General features: G+C 40.2%; 2 protein-coding genes across 5 annotated transcripts; both read right to left on the bottom strand.

Annotated features, from left to right (window-relative positions):
• Positions 1-620: 620 nt before the first annotated feature.
• Positions 621-20463, bottom strand: LOC104597399 (uncharacterized). Of its 4 annotated transcripts, XR_016078712.1 has the most exons (6): positions 20218-20463; positions 20021-20083; positions 17342-19492; positions 17200-17248; positions 10418-10534; positions 621-790 (listed from the first exon to the last, which is right to left on the bottom strand). XR_016078712.1 is itself a non-coding variant. In XM_088891977.1 (5 exons), the coding sequence occupies exons 3-4, from the start codon at positions 19399-19401 to the stop codon at positions 17242-17244; spliced, it is 2067 nt and encodes a 688-aa protein (XP_088748103.1). In that variant the 5' UTR covers positions 19402-19492; positions 20021-20132; positions 20218-20463; the 3' UTR covers positions 621-790; positions 17200-17241. The 4 variants fall into 4 exon arrangements, 3 of the variants coding, with proteins under 3 accessions (XP_088748103.1, XP_010257199.1, XP_010257200.1); XM_088891977.1 differs by lacking the exon at positions 10418-10534 and having other exon boundaries at positions 20021-20132; XM_010258897.3 differs by lacking the exon at positions 10418-10534.
• On the bottom strand, positions 4075-5070 carry LOC148790116 (uncharacterized). The gene has a single exon (XM_088891469.1). The coding sequence runs from the start codon at positions 5068-5070 to the stop codon at positions 4075-4077; it is 996 nt and encodes a 331-aa protein (XP_088747595.1).
• Positions 20464-21032: the final 569 nt, after the last annotated feature.

Genomic DNA, 21032 nt, shown 5'->3' with positions numbered 1-21032 from the left:
CCAAAAGATAAGAATCATCAGATATAAAGAGATCTCTTGGGCAGATCAATTTGATAGATTATCGATCTTTCTACTTACGAAGATCACTGCCATTGCCTCTCCGGCCATCTAAAATGTTTTCATTTTTTTTTTGCCCTTTTCTTTATGGGAGTAGTGGTTGGGGTGGGTAAACTCCAAAAAAAATATATTAAGCTCCACTATCATCCCTCTGGCCATCACCACTGTCATTGTCTCTCCGTACATCAAAAAATGATCACAATGGCTTTTATACTTTGGTGTATTTCACAAAAACAAGCTTTTGATTTTCAGAAAGTATGTTTTATTAAAAGAAATTCATTTTTGTGAAATTTCTTTCCAGATCTTGTGGGATAAAGAGTTATTACTTGTCTACACAAATTATAAAGTAATGGAAGCGTAGCTTAGACTATTTATTTCAACACAAAATGCAGTAAATTTTTTAGGTTGAAATTTACGAGCTATGTTTTCACCACTTTTACAATGAAAATAAGTTTTCGCTATAAAAGGGGTGGTAATAATAGCTGAAATATTCCAGTCTAAAGAATTTTATGTCCATTTCATGGAGGAACAAAGCCTAATGAAAATAACGCATGCAGGCGTGATTGCTAAGAATGAAGCTTAAGTTGATCATCACCACTTAAATATTACCATTTTTCTGTATCGGTTTTAAACTGTTAATAACCCACAACAACAATATGCTTCCTGTTTTCCCCCACTGCACCACAATGTTTCCCATTCTTCATCATACCACTATGCACCAACTATGAACTACCTGTAACATCATAACCAGGAATAAGATAAGAAATCTGGTTAAGCAGCATAAAAGAAACATTCTGTAACAGAACCACAGAACCATTTCAAGTACAGCATCACATGACAAAGGAGATTCAGAAACAGAGTTTTTTTTTTCTTTGATAAATAACATCAATTCCATTAAAATAATGAATAGATACAAGAAGATCCCCTTAGAGGCGCGAGGAGCAGCCTCTCCAAACAGCAAATACGCAAACTACAACAGAGAAAACATGAATGTTGAAATTAAAACAATAGTTACAATTGTGCCCAGAACAATGTTTCCCTATTTATCCCTTGTTTTGCCAAGACATCAGCAAAAGCATTAGCTGATCTCCCAACCCATTGTACTGTTGTAGACATATTTCTTGTCAGCCATTTGAATTTCTTTAACTCATTTTTGTAGCCCCAAGTGACATCCTCTGGATTATTTAACCAGTCCACCACTGTCTTAGAGTCTCCTTCAATCAGAAACTGCTCCACGCCCACTTCTTTTGCAAGAAATATTCCTTGTATTGCAGCTAGCAGTTCTGCCCGGATAGAGTTCCCAACTCCTAAAGGGCCAGAGTAGATTAAGACAACCTCTCCAGCCTCATTCCTCAGTACACCTCCCATCCCAGAGGGACCCGGGTTACCCTGGCTACTCCCATCAAAATTCAGCTTCAAAGAACCAAGAGGAGGGGAGACCCAGCTAGTCACCGCCTTTCCCTTGTAGGAGGAACAGCTTGCTACCAACTTCCAATCCTTCCAACAATCAGCAAAAGTAAAATGGTTAAATAATTCTAGAGTCTTTAACCAATGTAAAGACCTGGACAAAATGCAGTCCTTTAAGGTTTGACTGCTTCTTCCTTTTTCTTGGAAGATTCTGGCATTCCTTTCTTCTCATACGGTCCATAACAATGCTGCTTGTGAGCAACTCCACATTTTCCTTCCTCTTTTACGGGGCCAAGAGAAGAAAGAAGGGTTAAAGATTGTGCTTACTTCTGCTGGCATATCCCAACTAGACCCAAACAAAGATAGAAGTCAAGCCCAAAGCTCTACAGTGAAACTACAAGATAAAAATAGATGATTACAATACCATGAGATCTGCAAAGAATGCACCAGTTTGGTGAAATACAAAGGACGGGTCTTCTCTTTTGTAGGTTGTCCATCGTGTTTACTTTACCATGCCACACTTCCCAACACAAAGCCATAACCTTGGGGGGGACCGGCCTACACCAGACTTCTTTGAAAGGGAAACTCTGATGAGAGGGAGATTGGCAGAGGAACTTGAAAAAGGAACCACAAGAAAAAGACCCTTTGGGGTGAATGGCCCAAATCCTTTTATCAGGTTTCGAGGGATCCAACCAAACCTTATCAAGGAGACATAGAAGAGTAGACAAAAACTCAATTTCCTCATCCCTTAATCCTCTACGAAAACCAAAATCCCAAGACAAAGTTAGTAAGGATAAATTCAATGGAAGGAATTTTGAGATCACCTCATTTTTATACAAGGAAACAGAGTACAATGAAGAAAAAAGGTCTTTCAAAGAAAGATCTCCAACCCAAATGTCCTCCCAAAACCGAATAGAATTACCTAAACAAGCATCCCAACCACTCTTTGAACATCCATGAATACTCTTCACTACTTCGTGCCAGAGTCTATCCCGCTCCAAAGGCCATCTCCACAACCACTTCCCTAACAAAGCTGAGTTCTTTTTAAGCACATTCCCGAGCCCTAATCCTCCCTCCTCTTTGCTTCTACCCACAACCCCCCACTTAATTAAATGGTCTTTTTTACCTTCTCCTGGTTCCCACAAAAAATCTCTCATCAATTTTTCCTTCTTCGCTTCCCTAGACGGTATCCTAAAGACAGAGAGATAATAGGTAGGTAGATTCATGAGGGTAGCTTTTATCAAAGTGATCCTCTCACCCAAAGAGAGATCATTTTTCTTCCAAACAGCTAGTCTCTTTTCTCACTTCTCCAAGACTAGGGTCCAGAACCTACTCTCCCTAGGGTTTGCTCCCAACAGAAGCCCTAAGTAAGACAAAGGCCAGGAGGAAATGGAGCACTCAAAACAGCCTGCAATTGCCTCAACCTCCTCAAAAACTAAATTTACTCCGGCTATGCATCTTTTTCCTAGATTGATTTTCAAATTAGAGACTCCTTCAAAAACTGTAATCAATTCTTTCAAATTTTCCACCTTCTCACCAAAACCTCCCTCAAAGAAGATCATCAAGTCATCTGCAAACTGAAGGTGAGTGATTGGAATTTGGTTTGTGCCTACTCTCCAACCCCTTATCACATTTTCCCTATCAAACCTAGTGATAATTCGACTAAACACATCAGCTACCAAGGTAAAGAGGAAGGGTGAAAGTGGGTCCCCTTGTCTGATTCCCCTACTAGCTGGAAAAAAATCCCTCACCACCCCGTTTACTAGGATGGAATAGTGACAAGAGCTAATACAACCAGTCATCCACTTCCTCAAAACCTCTAGTAGGAACTGCCAGTCCACCAAATCATAGGCTTTCTCCAGATCAAGCTTACAAACAAAGCCTCTCTGCTTGGACCTCTTCATCTCTTCCACACATTCATTGGCAATCAGAATTTGATCAATTATTTGATGCCCTTGATGAAAGCCCCTTGAGCCTGACTAAAAATGGAGGGGAGGATTTCTTTAATCCTTAAAGACAAGACCTTGGCCAGGATTTTATAAATACTAGTCACCAAACTAATTGGCCTAAAATCTTTAGGATGGAGAGCATCAGCTTTCTTTGGAACTAGGGCCAAGAATGTGGAATTAATGCCTCGACTGACTATATGCTTCTCTGCGAACTCATTAAAAACCTCACAAAGATCATCTTTTATCACCTCCCAACAATCCTGGTAAAAAGCCATTGTAAAACCATATGGTCCTGGAGCTTTGGACCTGTCCATCAAAATCACCGCCTTCCTAATCTCTTCTTCCTCAAAGTTTCTTTCCAACCACCTAACCTGATCTTCCTCCAACCTTGACCAATCAATCCCTTCGATTTCCCTCCTCTCTTCCAAGGGTCTTCTATAAATCGATTTGAAATATTCCACAAACTTCCTAGCAATATCATCCTGGTTAGTGAATTCCTCCCCCCTACCTCTAACTTAGACACAAAATTTTTTCTCCTCCCATTTGCTACATCATGAAAAAACTTAGTATTCCCATCACCTTACTTAATCCATCTATGCCTCGATTTCTGCCTCCAACTTATTTCTTCCCTCAGTAGGACCTCTTCTAGGTCCTTTTTCAACTATCCCCTCAGAACACTCTCCCCCTCCTCCATTCTAGATTGAGCCTCTCTTTCATCCAACTCTTCTATCCTACAGATTAGATTCACTTTTTGCTCCTCAAGTCTTCCAAAATGTTCCTTATTCCAAACTTTTATTTTGGCTCTTATCCTTTGTAGTTTCTTGTGAAATCTTACCCCTTTCCATTTTGTCCCCCTCAATTCCTCATTCCACCAAAACTTTACTTTATTCACAAAATCCGGGTGGGTTAGCCACATGTTTTCAAACCTAAAGGGTCTAGGTCCACTGATAAAATCTTCCACACCTATTCTTATAGGACAATGATCTGAGGTCACCCTAGGCAAAGCTCTAGACACCAAGTTTCCCCAATAGTTCTCCCAGTCAACATTAAAGATAAATCTTTCCAACTTCGACCACAAGGGCACTTCCTGTAAGTCAGACCAAGTAAATCGAGTTTGCACTAGTGGGATCTCCTTTAACTCACAATCAGCAATAAAGCTATTAAACTTTCTCATGCTAGTTGTGATGGTTTGTTGGGAGTTATTAGTTTCTTCAGAAAATCTTATCACATTAAAATCCCCTCCCAAACACCATGGACCTTCCCATAAACCTTGAAATGCATACAGTTCCTCCCACATGTCATTCCTTTCTCTATAATTATTGGGACCATAGACATTAGTTAACAACCAAGTGAAGTCATCCTCTACATTCTTAAATTTGATGGAAACTGAGAATCTCCCTATTAACTCCTCCACTACCTCTACTATATCATCTTTCCAAAGTGTGACAATCCCCCCTAAGGCTCCCCAAGATGGGGCTGAAATCCATCTTACTCCTCTAGACCTCCACACACTCCTCACCCATCTTCTATCCAGCTCTGACAACTTTGTTTCTTGCAACATAACAATGTCAGGTCTTTCCCTTTTAAGTAAGTCCTTAATCACCCTCATTTTCCTTGCACTCCCTAAACCCCTAACATTCCAGTTAACTATCCTCATAGGCACAAACCAATAGAACACCCTCAACCTTAAACCACAACTCCTTACTTCAATCCCTTTCTCCTATCTCCTCTACCACTAAACTCTAAGTTCCCTTCTATGTCACAAATTAATCTTTCCACCTCTGACCTTTTTTTCTTTTCTTTTTTCTTTTTTCCTCCCTCCTCTTATTGAATGTTTCCACTTGTTCACTCCTTTCAGCCTGACCTCCCTCACCAAAAACCTCCACTAATGAGGTCTGAAGTTCTCCTCTAACAGGGTCATCCCCTTCCTTTCCCCTACCCATGACCACTTCATTGAGCCCATCCATATATTCTTCATTTTGTTTAACTCAAACTCTGTGCAAATCAGTCTCCAAGCTTCATCTAATTCTTTACTCTTTTCTTCAAGATTGCCTTCCCCAACTCTCCCTTCTTCCACCTCTAAGCATACTTTTGTCATACATTCTGGATGGGATGCTGGTACATCTGTTTCAGGCATATCACACTGGTTAGTATCCACAAATAAACTGACAATCATACCTGATTGGTTAGGGAGAGCATTCGAGAAGCTAGGACTGGACTATCTGCCATAGACGACCGAGTCTGGTGTCATTTCCTTACAAGGGAACTTTTGTAAAGTGTTCATGGTAAAGTTAACAGCAACACCTAACTTACTCCCTTGAAGACCCGACTCCAGTACTCCCCTTTCTGGTTCATCCTTATCCAAGTTCAATAGAGAGGGTTGAATTTTTCCATTTAAATCCCGAGAGCCCTGAGAGATTACGTTGACTTCCTTAGCTTGAGATAGAAGGAGCTGTCCAGCATTTGCAGCGCCTCCTGTACTTCTTTCTTCCTTGGAATAGTCTGCAACAGTCCCCTCTTCTTCTAAGAACAGAACCTCTGTATTCAAGCTTCCTGTTTCTATCAAGTTTTGTCTTGTGCACGGATCAAGACTACCCAGACTCGAGGCTCCATCTGACTCAAAGTCCTCATCACTACTGCTTTCTTCTCCAGGCCAAACACCAGATTCTAGCCTTTCTAACACAGACCGCTTGTTGCTTCTTGGATTCCGCCTCTCAGGTGACAGCCGATTCAGGTTCTTTGCTGGGATCCACTGCAGGGAGCAACTTGAGTGTTGACGGTTAACATTGTTTATCAGAGGTTCCCTCCCACTGTTCACGTGTTGCATTAAGTGATCATGTGACCTCCCTGTCACATGTGGACTTAAGTGACCATGTGACCTCCCTGTGGTCACGTGTGGACTTAAGTGGTCATGTGACCTTGGCTTCTTAGAAATGGGCTCAAAACTGGGCCCAACTGAATAAGATTTTCTCTCCCTTGGCCCAGGAGAAATAAGAGGGTCCACAAGCTCAGCATTCTTGTCCGACCCCACCTGAATATTAGGCCCACCATTTCGACCCACCCCCAGTTCACCTAGTTTCTTTGTTGGCCCAAAAGTTGGCTTCTTAAAACTTACCTCTTCTTTATTCCCCTCCCCAACCTTGAAACTTTTTGTGGCATGTTCCCAACCACCTGTGAAAAAGATATGTTGCATGTCAGAGGGGTTACTTGTGTTTTAACCCTCTGACTTTCCAAAAACCCTTGTTTTTATGACTCCCCAAAAGCTGTTGGCACATTTTCGTGTAAGACCCAGATTTTTTTGAGACTTCCAATCTGCTTCCTCCACCTGTTCTCCTCCCCCCATTCTTCCTTCCTTCCACAAGCTTGCTTCAATGGAGGAAGCCAACCAGACTGACACGAAAACTCCCTCCACTCTAATCTCCACCTTTCTTGGTATATCTTCAGGCCTCACTCCATTGAGAAGAATAACCGCAGAGTGGAGGTCCCCCCAGTAAGCACCATCCAACCTCCCTTCACAGATGGAATGGAAGCTCTATTATCCTTATCAGAACCCCATCTTCAATCGAGAAGTTCTTGGCATTAGAGAGGGGATTCCATTTGAATGCTGTGACAGTCCCCAGATCAGTCTGGAAGTTGACAGCCGAGAGGTCTACTCTGTTCTCCCCAAAATCAACTACAGCTTTACATTTATCAAAGGGAGTCACAATAAACTCATACTTCAGTTTCAGGTTCAATATTAAATAATCTGCAACTCTCCTCCATTCAACATTCTTCGTCCCGGCCTCTACTATAAATTTGTTCTCCCACTCTTCCTTCTTCGAGTAATCCAAAACCCTGCATTGACCATTGGCTTTTGCTAAGATTAAGTAGATGTTCAAGACTGCTATCAGTCTTGAACCCTAATAGATTTCAGGTTCGAAAAAGGAAAAAAAAAGTATAGAGGAGAGAGGAGAAAGAGTAGAGAGAGAGCAGTAGAACACAAGAATTGAAAGGAAGGACAGAATCTGAATGTTCTGTCGCCGCCACTTCTATTTAGTATTTATAGGTTATGCTAGTTACATGAAAGGACAAATCTGCTCTTGGTATTTACATAACACATAAAACAATATAAAACTAAAATATAAATAACAACTGGAATAACAGATTGACCATCAGCTAACCCTAGGATGATTAGGGTACATTCTACCCTACGGATAGAATGGGGCTTACATCAGTGTTCTCTACACTCCCCCTCAAGTTGGGAATAAATGTTTATCATTCCCAACTTGGATAGATCCGTCTCTAGCTTCTTTCTTGATACGGCTTTAGTGAGGATATATGCTAGTTGCATACTGGATGTAATGTAAGGGAGGCATACTTCTTGAGATGAGACCCTCTCTCGTACAAAATGTCGGTCAACTTCAATGTGTTTGGTTCTGTCATGCTGCACTGAATTATGTGCTATATTAATAGATGCTTGAATATCACAATACAGCATCAGGGGCTTCTCATACTCAATACCCAACTCCTCAAGTAGAGATCTCAGCCATAGGATTTCAGCCACTCCGTTAGCCATTGACCTGTATTCTGCTTCAGCACTAGATCGGGAGACAACACTTTGTTTCTTACTTCTCCAAGAGACCAGATTACCTCCCACAAGAGCACAATATCCTAAAGTAGACCTTCTGTCATCAACACTCCCAGCCCAATCGGCATCCGTATAGACCTCCACCTTCATGTGGTTATTGTTTTTGAACAATATACCCCTACCCGGGCATCTCTTCAAGTATGCTAATATCCTTTCTGCCGCATGAACATAACCTTATCTTCAAGGCAGAGATATAGGAGCTTTCCTACCCGAGTAAGGCAGAGATATAGGAGCTTTCCTACCAATCGCTGGAACATAACCTTATCTTCAAGAGGCTCCCCACTCTTTGCACTAATCCTGTGGTTTTGTTCAATGGGTGTATCCGCAGGCTTGACACCTAACTTTCCAGTTTCTGCCAGCAAATCTAGGACATATTTCCTCTGAGAGATAAAGATCACCTATTTGGATCTAGCAACCTCAATACCCAATGAAGGAGTTGTTTAAGGGACTCAACCTCATGGCTATCATTCCCTATCACCACAATATCATCAACATATACTACAAGTAGTGTCAAGGAGGACTCTACCCTCTTGATGAATAGAGTATGATCTGACTGGGCCTGTACGTAACCGAACTTCACAAGGGCTAGTCTAAATCCATCGAACTAAACCCTAGGTGACTACTTCAAACCATACAAAGCCTTGTTGAGCCGGCAAACCTTCTTACCTGTTTCTGCATCATAGAATCCAGGAGGCAAACGCATGTAAACCTCTTCCTGCAGGTCTCCATTCAGAAAAGCATTTTTCACGTCCATTTGGTATAAAGGCCAAGTGTGACTTGCTACAAGGAATAATAGGACTCGAATGGTGGTCATCTTGGCTACCGGGGCAAAGATCTTCAAGTAATCTATACCATAAGTCTGGGTGAACCCTTTTGCAACTAACGGAGCTTTATACCTCTCAATGGATTCCATCTGCATTGTGCTTCATGGTAAATACCCATCTGCAGTCAACTGGTTTCTTTCCTTTGGGCAGATCAACTAGCTCCCAGGTGTTATTTTTCAACAGGGCATCCATCTCAACCTGCATTGCATCTTTCCATTCTGGGGCGGACAAGGCTTCTTGCACTGTTCTTGGAATAGGGACATTGGCAATGGAACTAAGGTAGGACCTGTAGGTAGGAGATAAGCGATCATAGGATAAAAACTGGGAAATACAGTGGGCTGTAGATGTGGTACAATGTCGTTTCCCTTTACGGATGGCAATCGGAAGGTCAAGGTCATCTGCAGGAGGTGAAATGGCAACAATAGAGGAAGTCTCTGTGGGCCCTAGGACTATAATACCTGGACTTGGAGCTAGCCTGGACTGCTAATGACCGGGATCAACCTGCCTGCATCGCCTGTGATAGACCCTCAACTCCTAATCCCTCTGACCACCCTCACCATTGCAGCTCTCATCGCCCAATGGAATAGGTAAAGGAACTGCCCCACTCTCACTGCTCTCCCCCTGAACAAAAGGACTCAAACCCCCACTCTCACTGCTCTCCCCCTGAAGAAAATGACTCAAACCCCCACTCTTACTGCTCTCCCCCTGAGGAGAAACCCGAGGATAATAGGGTGTCTCCTCAAAGAAAGTGACATCCATGGAGACAAACTTCCTTCCTGAGACAGGATCATAGCAGCAATAACCCTTTTGAGTTTGTGCATAACCAAGGAAAATGCATTTGGAGGCCTTGGGTTCGAACTTGAGAGTGATGGGGTCCGAGAAGCTGAACAAAGCAGGTACAACCGAATGTTTTAAGGGGAATAGAAAACAACTCCTCACTTGGGTATAGAAGGGAAATATGATATCCCATATCAAGGACCCGGGAAGGAACCCGATTAATAAGATATACCGTCGTGAGGATAGCATCACCCCAGAAGCAAATAGGGACATTGGAGGTAAACATAAGACTTCTGGCCACTTCCAAGATGTGCCTATTCTTCCTTTCTGCAACTCCATTCTACTGAGGTGTATGAGGGCAAGAGCTCCGGTGTATAACCCCATGATTAAGAAGGTAAGATGCCAATGGTTTAGCAAAGTATTCCTTTGCGTTATCAGATCTAAGAACTTTGATCTTGGCATCAAATTGGGTTAGGATCATTTGGTGAAAGTTTTGGGTCAGGGCAGGAACCTCATCTCATGAACGCATGAGATAAACCCAAGAAAAATGGGTATAGTCATCAACAAATAACAAGAAATATCTGTACCCACCCATGGAAGGGATGTGATAGGGCCCCCAAACATCAGTATGCACAATATCAAAAAAATTATTACTCCTTTTATTACTCAATAAATAAGACTTTCTACAATGTTTAGCAAACTCACAACTTTCACACTGCAACCGAGACAACTAAATAGACTCAAATAAAGCAGGAAACAAATGCAGGATAGCTCACACTCTGAGAAACAAAAGACATCTTCTCTACTGACTCTTCCTGACGAGACCTCTCCCCGAGCAAATAGATCCCATTCGTCTCACGGCCAGTCCCAATCACCTTCTTCGTCTCCAAGTCCTGAAAAACACATCGGTCAGGGAAGAAGGTTACTGAGCAGTTCATATGCATGGTAATACTACTGACTGAAAGAATATTAGTATCAAGCTTAGGAACGTGCAAAACAGATGACAGGGAGATAGTATCTAATAACTTAATGTCACCCTTCCCAGAAATAGGGACCAGGGAGCCATCAGCAATAGATACTTTATCCCTACCCGAAGACAAATGGTAAGTGGTAAACAGTGAAGGCAAGCTAGTCATGTGGTCAGATGCACCTGAATCTATTACCCAACAAGATTCAGTAGTACCTGGAGCTGAGGCATGGTAGGCTGAGGCTCGAGTACCTGAATGTACGAAGGTAGATGTGGCAGGAGCTGGTGGTGACTGCGGTGGCTGAGTTGAACTTCCAACTTCCTTTTCTAACTGTATTAGGGCAGCCCGAACTGCAGCTAAGGTCTCTAAAGGTGTTCCTCTTGTGCCACATGAGCATTGCCCTTCTTGCTTCTCAACTTTGTCGGAACCAAGTGAGGATGCAGTTTCCAACATGTTTCTTTTGTATGTTTAGGTTTCTTACAATGTTCACATACCACATCCTTTTTGTCTTCCTTCCTCCTGTCCTTCTCTGAATCACCCCCTGATCTGGGTTTAATAGCTACAAAGGCTGGTGTGAGAGGCTGAGGTTGCATCATAACTTTCCTTCTAGTCTCTTCACTATGTACTAAGGAGTATGCCTGAGAGAGAGTCACACCATCTCTAGTCAAAATTTGTTGCCGCACAATATCATACTCTGAATTTAGGCCCGCCAGAAACTCAAACACCCGGTTTGTCTCGACCTGCTTTCTATATATCTGTGCATCTTTGGGACTCTCCCACTCAAGAGTATCTAAGTGATCAATCTCACGCCACAGAGACTGCAAGGTAGAGAAGTATACTGAAATCGGTTTCTCTCCTTGTTTAAGGTTTTTCACTTCGCATTTCAACTCATATGCTCTGACAACATTAAGGGGTTGGGAATAAGTTTCTTTCATAACATCCCATATCTCCTTAGTTGTCTTTTCCCACAAGTAATTTCGGCTAATATGAGGCTGCATACAATTACACAGCCATGTCATAACCAAGCAGTTTTCTTGGATTCACATGGTATACGTAGGGTCTCCCTTGGGGGGTTCTTTCACATCTCCCAAGAGGTACCCTAATTTACCTCTTCCCCCAATAGCCATCACGGCTGATTGGGCCCATTCCAAATAGTTTGATCCATCAAACTTTATGGTTATAATCTGACCACCTGTCTCAGAAACACTACCATAACTGTTGTTCCCAAAACTGCCTTCTGCCTGATTTTTAAACTCCATCTCGGTCAAGTCTCAAAAACAGCACTTGGACTACCAATCACAATCAAAACAATGTAGGACCAATCTGTATTCATAGTGTATGTGCACAAAACAGGTAGAAATCTGATCTGAAACCAACTAGCAAACACAACAACAATAGTCCGTACAGTTCTCACCCATTAAGAGAGTTCGAAAACCCCAAAAGGATATGAAAAATCAGCTTAGAAGCAGGTCTGATATGCTTGGCAGAATTAGGGTTTTAATCAGTCCTTAAAGAAAACATTTCAGTTGCACATTCCAATCAGTACCGTACAGATAGACTTGTAGTAGGGTTAATATGAAACCCTAAAAGCTGATCAATGCTAACAAAACTTGAGGACAGCTCCAGGTAAATCGCAGGGTTCAGTCTACCATTAGGGCTTGCCGCAAGCTTATTAGGGTTTGCCGCAAGATCACTTTCAAACCCTAGAGTAGGAGAAAAGAACCCTAAGGCAGTTCGGCCCAACAGTAGGGTTTGCTGTAAAACCCTAGAGAATAGAAGGGAGAAAACCCTAGAATGGTTCGGCCGCCCTTTCCAGATAGGTCCAACCTATCCTCTTTGATAGTACTTCTCTTAGAAAATAGATAACTTACAAGAAAAACTGTTCGCTGCCTCCCAAGGTTACCCGAACCCTAGTCTTCTCTGATTCTTCCTGATCACCAACACTCTGCAACCGTGACACGTCTTCAACAGCTGCTAAACCCTCTGGCGATCTCCAAGAATCAGTCCACGAACTCCACTTTCTCAGCTTCCAGCCCTAGGGGATTCTCATGTGGTCGGCTGGACTAGACTCACATGGGAAACCCTAACCTTGCTCTGATACCAAGTAGATGTTCAAGACTGCTATCAGTCTTGAACCCTAATAGATTTCAGGTTCGAAAAAGGAAAAAAGGTATAGAGGAGAGAGGAGAAAGAGTAAAGAGAGAGCAGTAGAACACAAGAATTGAAAGGAATGACAGAATCTGAATGTTCTGCCGCCGCCACTTCTATTTAGTATTTATAGGTTATACTAGTTACATGAAAGGACAAATCTGCCCTTGGTATTTACATAACACATAAAACAATATAAAACTGAAATATAAATAACAACTGGAATAACAGATTGACCATCAGCTAACCCTAGGATGACTAGGGCACATTCTACCCTACGGACAGAGTGGGACCACAGCTGTGGGGCCCACATCAGTGTTCTCTACAGATTACAGATCCCTGCTCCATGCTTCCAGTTAAGGTATCTCTCTCAACCACCCCATCTTCTTTTCCTGAACTCTCCTTTGTTCTTGTTACTCCACGGAGCAAAAATTCCTGAAGCACCTTACGCACATCCCTCCACCCCTGGTTTTGTTTTCCTGCTGGGAAACAAACCAGCTGTTTCTTTCCTCCACCAAAGAACTCAGCCAGAGCTATGTAGCACCCTTTCACATTCTTTCTGCTTTCAACAGTATATTTCTTACCTTCATCAACTGCAAGCTCTTGACTGTTATTTTGCTTACCTTTCAAACTAGCCCCTTCCACAAACTTCTGCAACCATTCCACTACTTTTGTTCCAGACAACAGAACAATAGCCCTCCTTGCTTCCCTTATCTTCAGACTCAGCTTTCCTCTACCTTTCTCTTCCTCAAACAGGAAAACCTTAGCTTCAACCTTCAGATTTCTTCTCCATCTTCCTGCCTCCACGAACCTTTTCTCCATTCCCAAGTCGGGACTTTGTTTTTCCCCTTCTCCTTAGAAACAGAGAATATTAATAGGTCCCACCTAAGCGATGGCAGGGAAAAATTTGTTTTCGAAAATGAATTCAACTGAGCTTTTTACATAAATAATTGGATGGTTGCGGTAGGTTGGGGATGGGTACACATATCATGTTGGTTTCCATGTAGACACTCTCCTAGAGGGCGCATACACTACTAGATCCTGTTCCTCTAGATCTCTCACAAATTAGGTGCACTGAATAAAACCAAATAAACTGGTAAAGAATTTAACGATCTAACAACAGAGAAGAATTTCATTGACTAAATAGGAAATTAATTTTAGATTTCAACCAGTTGGACAAAGTTGAGAAGATGTAGAAATCCCAATCTCTTCCAGTATTACTTCAACAGATTTTTTGGGTAAGGACCTGCAGCAGATCTGATGAGGCTCTATATTTCAATCAGATGCATCAGACGCACAATCTTACATGGTGAGTAATAAAAGAATAATAGACAGCAAAAATAAATAGGAAATAGTGAGTGATAAATAGGAAACCAGATGCACAATCTGATGAGGCTCTATATTTTTCAGGAGTTGATGGGTAAATCTTTACAGAAGCAAGTAAGCATATGATGAGGTCAAAATTTTAATTAGATGGAACAACTCCCACTTGGAATAAACCGCTACCTTGCTGAAACAAAAACCAACTTACCAAGAACCTCCCTATATCTAGGAATAAACCGCTACCTTGCCTATCCAAGACAGTTTGATTCAGACAGCAAAACTTAAACAACACAGTAAAAATAAAATAAAAAATAAAAAATAAAGAAAAAACAATTCCAAAAACTATGATAATAAGAAAGCTCTAGCAACATGGATACCAGGTCTTAAGGCAGCTGGATTGAGGCAAGAAACCTGGGGAGCACCCAGAACTAATTAAAACACTTCAGACAATATGAAAACAGATAAGAATTACTAGGTCAAATGGCTAGATGGTTCATGTAATACCACAATTACAGTTATAATATCCACAACATCCCTCAGAATGCCTACTATCAATCTGGCATGAAATCCCAGTTCCTCAACCTCTGCAACAAGGATGCAAAGGGAACACAGTTCCTCAACTTCTGCAATAAGGTTGCAAAGGGAGCACCAATCTTTCAAGATTTCAAGCAAAGCTCAGATTACTAAATATTTCATCACTGAAATGTGGAGTTTTTTTTTATTTTTTGAAGAGTAAAATGTGTGGAAGTATGATAACATAGGGACTAAGGCAATCATAAACATATATGGCAGATTCAAACCATCTAATGTAGGGGATTCTCTGGATAGTCCACGTGTTTAATCCTCCAGTCTACATCAACCCTATACCCAAGCTCATGATTATGATTGCTCCAATTTTTCCCATAAAGGTCTTATTGTGTACAGATGGTAAGTGTTCTAGGCTGAAATTTGCCCCATGAATAGAGGTTTGCCAGAGGAAATTGCATGTTGCTTTTGACCCCCCCCCCCCCAACTAATTGCCACATTGGGCATTCCTTAATGATTAGATATCTTCATTAAATGATCTAACCATTTAGCGAGATTCCCTAAACAGCTCAGGAAAATAAAGTGTTTATTCATGGAAAATAAAGTGTTTCCACCCAAAAGACCTTGTCATATCTGCAAAATAAGTCTTATTTTTATGGAGAACATTTTAATCTGACACATACTCTAGACAACCTTTTATACATCCTCTTAATAGAAATAGAATTTTTCATGGATCTTAATAGAAAGAGATTTAAAAGCAAACATGTCCTCACGGACCTCACCTCATACCATTCCCTATAACATTAAAACCTATACAACTTAGTTACCAAAACAAAGCTTTAATATCTATTTTAGGCTCACAAGTTCTCTCCTTAAATCTTATTACTAGATAGTTACTAAAACAACAGGGAAAGAACTACCACTACTTAAAGTGGCACTTCAAAATCTGAAGCATTGTGACTAATGTCTGAAACTAATCAGATTAGTAGCCATTCCCACATTCAGTACATTTAAATATACCCCTGAAAGGCTAACTTAAATCTAAGGTTTTGCTCTGATCAACAAGTGATTGTATCACCATGGCACCACCTATGACTTATTAGTGGTGCAAGTATTTTTATAGTTGGGATAAGGCTTGATGATAAGTGTTTTTTATAGTAAAGAAAACTCATTAAAAGGAAAAACTCAAGAATAGATGATAAAATCACCTAGGAAAATAAAAGGAAAGGCACAGCCCCACCAAGGCACCAACAACTCCAACCCCAGAAGCAACATTCAACAGAGTATAATACAACAATGACAAATTTTAGCGGACATTTCTGACATGTTTTGATTTTTGAAACCATGGAAAAAAACTCAGTGAATAACCCCATTTATTAAAACATATGAAGTGGGCTTGGAAAAGACCCTTGGCATGGCAAGTCAAGATCCACAGCACTAGTAGTTTACAGAAGAAAAGGTTGTATTTGGAGATAATTTATATCTTAAGATATCTAAAACTTGAGATGAGAAAGAAAACCACTATTATACATTCACCTTCGTTTAATATTCAGCATGTATTTGTATTTTGTCTTTACTAACTACTTATTAATCTTTAGAGGATGCACTAATATTGGAAATTTATACTAAGTTGTATTAAACCTTTGGTTTCTCAATTGCTAATTGCAAATTTATTTCCATTGGAATCTTACCATAGCAGCATATTTACATTAAATCAGAAAGATTTTTTCCTTTGATTAGAAAAGGATGAGATTCAATCCCATACAAAATAGCTGTCAGTAATTAAACACAGCTTCTATTAAGAAGTGGCCAAGCCTTCTCACCTTAATAAGTGGTAAAGTGGTCGCATCTTACCATGAGGCTTGGCTAATCCAATGACCTGGTAAACTGACTCAGGGAGATTCATAAGGTTTTCCTACCATGAATAATAAATACAACCAAAGTACCACCTTGGTAAAGTGGTTGCATCTTACCATGAAGCTTGGCCAATCCAATGACCTGGTAAACTGACTCAAGGAGATTCATGAGGTTTTCCCACCATGAATAAAACAACCAAAGTACCACCTTTAATAAGTGGTGAAGTGGTTGCATCTTACGATAAGACTTGGTCAATCCAATGACCCGGTATGCTGACTCAGGGAGATCCATAGATTCATAAGGTTTATTCTGTTTTCACTGTAATATCTAGGAATCCCTCTCCAAGGGATACTTGTAACAGCTTATATTTATCTGATTAATGAAATTATGATTCAATTATCAAAAAAAAAAAAAACAAGAGTTAATGAAAACAGATCATATAGCATAAGAAAATGATGAGCAAGATAAAGAAAAATAATTGGAAAAGTAACATCACCAGAACACTTACCAAAAAAAGTAACATCAAGAAAACAAGAAAGTTATGAGAAGGAAATTAAATCCAATAAGATAAGCTATGAATGAACTTCAAAAATAGAAGGAAATTGTTCACCACTTTGTCTTTTTATTGTTGTAGCCAACAGGGAAATAACTTTTAGCCACCAACTATAGAAAATAGTTCCAACAGCACAATAAAAAACATACATTATTAAGTTCTTAAAGAAGCTAAATGGACATACCCATTTAAGATGGTAAAAACTCCCATTTACATAAGCAGCACGCTATTTTCTGCCAAAATGTGCATGGAATAATTATATGAAGTATCAAAAATAAATTCCAATAACAAATTAACTAAGCAGTAATCTAAATAACCATACTCACTTTGCTCTAACTTTTGTTCGTGTCTTTCTGACAGGATTTTCTGGCTGATGTACATACTGAGTGTTCACTTTCATTTCTTCCAAGGCATTCTTCTCTCCTGATTCAGCTCTATTTCCTGCAGCTTCAATTTTTTGGATCTTCTGCTTCTCCAAGATTTCAAGATTTTTCTCTTCAGTCAGGTTTTTGGTACTTGGTGCTTCATTTGATGCTTCATCAGCCTTGTCTTCCACATTAATTTCTCCACTTACAACCTTTTCCCTGGCTTTGCCAGCAAGTACATCAACCTCCATATCTAAAACTGTGGTTTTTGACTTCACATCATCATTGTTGTTTCCACCTGAAGATTTTGAGACACCGTCTTTTGCTTCCTTCACTGCCAGTTTTTTCTTTACATTAGCCAGCTTCTTCAATGGTTCAGTTTCACCCACCTTAAGCAGATCTGCTTTCACAATATTCCCACTTACCTTACCAACATTGGAATCTTTTTCATCAAAGTTGCTTTCTGGTTTGGATGCTTTCACTTCATCAGATATTCCATTGGCTTTCTCAGATGGTACTTCTGAATTAAATACAACTTCATCAGGATTTTTCGGGCACTTGTCTTCCTCGGGTTTTTCCACATTCGTTTCACCATGCACTGATTTCTTCTCAACTTCTTGTGGTATATCCACATCCATACTGGTATCTGGTTTGTCCACGTCCTTCCCAGTATCTTTTGTAGCCGTCGCTCTTGGATGTCTACTTTTTGCAGTTTTTGATGCAACTTTTCTCTTAGTGCCAGTGCACCTTTTCACTGGTTCAGCCCCATCATTATCTTTACTGTTACTAATACCCTTTTCTTTCTCTGGATTATTGATTTCACCAGGCAATCCAATGACCTGGTATCTGCTTTGTCCACTAATGCTTTTAGCATGTGCATCCAACTCCATATCTTTAATCGGGTCATCCATCTTCAAATCCTCAGTACCTTTTCCACTTGGCAAATTCGAACTCCTCTTTTCATATTTTGACTCCATTTTTTGCTTCTTCTGTGCATGCTTTATAGGTTCAGCAGTATCACTAACCTTAAGCCCTCCTTTTTTTGTCTTTATTCTGACCCCATCACCATATGAACCCATTCCTTTCTTCTCATTGAGCTCAGTTTTGGACAATAGGGTGAAAGCCTCACTAGGTGAAACCTCAAGCTCAAACCTCTCTTTCTTCAAATCCAATTCCTCCTTATCACCATCATCATAGAAAATCTTGTGGAGCTTATTCCCATTATCAAACGATTTGATGCGCCCAATAAACCATCTTCTTGATCCAGACCAGAAAATCTTCACTCTCTTCCCAACTATCCTGTCAAAGTCACTCTCACTCAACACAACTTTCTGAAAGGAAGGCACATCTTTTCTTGGCCGTAGCCTAGATGTGCCTTTCTCTAATGACAACAAGAATGATGATGCTATTTCAGCATCTGCACCTCGTTTACTTCTTCTTGTTGGAGTCTTTGCTACCTCCACGTTCTCCACCTTGGGAACATATTCCCTTACAGAACTTTCAGACTTACCAACCTTAGAATTATCAACTAAACTGCTTTTTCCTGTCATGGACTTATTTCTCTTGGCCTCTTTAACTACACCTTTACTTGTCATTTTGCCCCCATTATCTCCCCCTGGAGCATTTTTACCCTTCATATCACCACCTCCAACACCTGAATCATTCTCCTCCTTGGCATTTAAACTTGCATTTCTCCCCTTAGGCTTATCACTTTCACTATTAGCCTCTTTAACTACACCTTCACCTTTCATTTTGCACCCATTATCTCCCCCTGGAGCATTTTTACCCTTCAAATTATCACCTCCAACACCTAGATCATTCTCTTCCTTGGTATTCACACTTGCATTGCTCCCCTTGGACCTATCACTTTCACTATTATTTCTATCTAAATCCTCAGCAACCTTGTCACCACTCTTCTCATGCTCGATCAATATCTTTTCTTGTGCTTTAGCTTCTGCATCTTCTGTTGTGCTTTTACCACCAGCTCCCTTCTTAACTACCGATCTACCTTTTCTCTTCATCTCTAAAACTCTACACTAATCAAACTTCAAGCCTATCTATCAATAAGCTTCCATATAACCCCAGCAAAGAAAACCAGATAAACCCCCAGTCCTGCAAAGCCCAAAAAAGAGGCAAAAGATACCGTAAGGTTACTCAACAAATTAACTTTTAGGAACATCAAAACCCCAATAGAATTCAAAAATATTCCAAATTCCAAACTCTAGAAAACCCTAAACCTTTAAAGTTTACAGGCCCTTCTTTTTGTTTTTTCTGGCCTGTTTGTACATCCCTCCCCTCTTTTTTTGAATATAAGTTATCTTTCTCTTCAAAATAAATAAATAAAGTTTACAGAATTCACAAACTTATCGCTACAATAAAACCATGAAACTACAGGACTCAATTTTAAAACCATACGAAATAGCTTTCAGTGCTCTACCGAGCAAAGAAAAATGATATTGCCGAAAATCCCAAGTACAACAAAGTTTATAGTAATACTAACCGGGAAAAAAATGAACAGAAATATAGTTCAATACAACCCAAGAAATCCTAATAGAAGAACGCAATCCAAAACCAGAACAAAAACCAAGTTTCTGAATACAACAGACCCCAAACTGAAATGCACAAAAAATAAACCCTAACCTTCAGAAAAAGCTTTCATGCCCACTGGAAACCATTGATGCTACAATCCAAATCCAACTTTCCCTAACAAAAAGAAAATAATAAAAGACAAACAATACATTTGCAAGAAACCCTAGTTTCTAGTTAGTCTCAGCTTGATAAAACACAGAATGAACAAGAAACAAAACCAAAAAAAAAAAAGATTTTTCTGAGTATACCTTCGGACAGCTGCAATTTCCTTTCACTACTTTGGGTTCTGGTATGCCAATCTGCTGTAAGGAACCCAAAGCAAACCATGTCAGCTACAAAAAGGAGCGGGAGCTCTCAGAATGATCGACACGTGGCTAGGGGGTGATTTGACTGTTATAGTAACGTTCTGGTCGTTTCCTTTTTTTGCCGAAATCTGGTAGAGGATGAGGATGAATTGATGAAGGCCTCAGCCAAAGCAGGAATGAATTTAATTTAGTGGGGGGAGTGTTGGCGGGCTTTCTAACCTTGGGACATCCTTGGTATTTCGAAATTTCCGTAGATTGGAACCCTTCTTTTTAAGGGAGTGAACTAGTGAATTCTGAACAAATAGATTAAAAGCTTCCTTTTAATCTAGTTTTCTATCCTGATCATTCACCAAAAATAGAAATTCGGCAATTAACATCAGGAAAATTGGAAAACGATATCAGAGCTTTTCAGAATGAAGTCAAATAAAAAAAAGGAATGGGAAAGTAGCAACAAACAATTAAGAATTATGGCCTTGGACACTTTCCGATTTTAATAGCTCTTAATATTAATGGTAAGATATGTTTTGTAGAAAGTAATAGTCGAATTAGTTAGTTCACATGACTGAAAGTAGATTAGTTGAAATAGTACTTTGCATGATAAAGAAATGGTAAAGTAAAACTTGATTTTGATGAAAGGATTCAGGCTTTTTGAGGCAATGCATTAAAGGATTCAATGCTTGGTAACCTTTTACAATCTTCCTGTGATTAGAGTTGACCCAATCCAATCAACGCAATACTATGAAACAAAGTTTGGGTCT

The sequence above is a fragment of the Nelumbo nucifera genome, chromosome 7, assembly GCF_055504915.1.
Source record: "Nelumbo nucifera cultivar China Antique chromosome 7, China Antique-T2T, whole genome shotgun sequence".
NCBI classification, from domain to species: domain Eukaryota; kingdom Viridiplantae; phylum Streptophyta; class Magnoliopsida; order Proteales; family Nelumbonaceae; genus Nelumbo; species Nelumbo nucifera.
This window is presented reverse-complemented; position numbering and strand designations above follow the sequence as displayed.

Bases quoted from the DNA above. Each gene is read 5' to 3' on its own strand.
- LOC148790116 (XM_088891469.1), bottom strand. From the start codon at position 5,070: ATGAGGATAGTTAACTGGAATGTTAGGGGTTTAGGGAGTGCAAGGAAA.
- LOC104597399 (XM_088891977.1), bottom strand. From the start codon at position 19,401: ATGAAGAGAAAAGGTAGATCGGTAGTTAAGAAGGGAGCTGGTGGTAAA.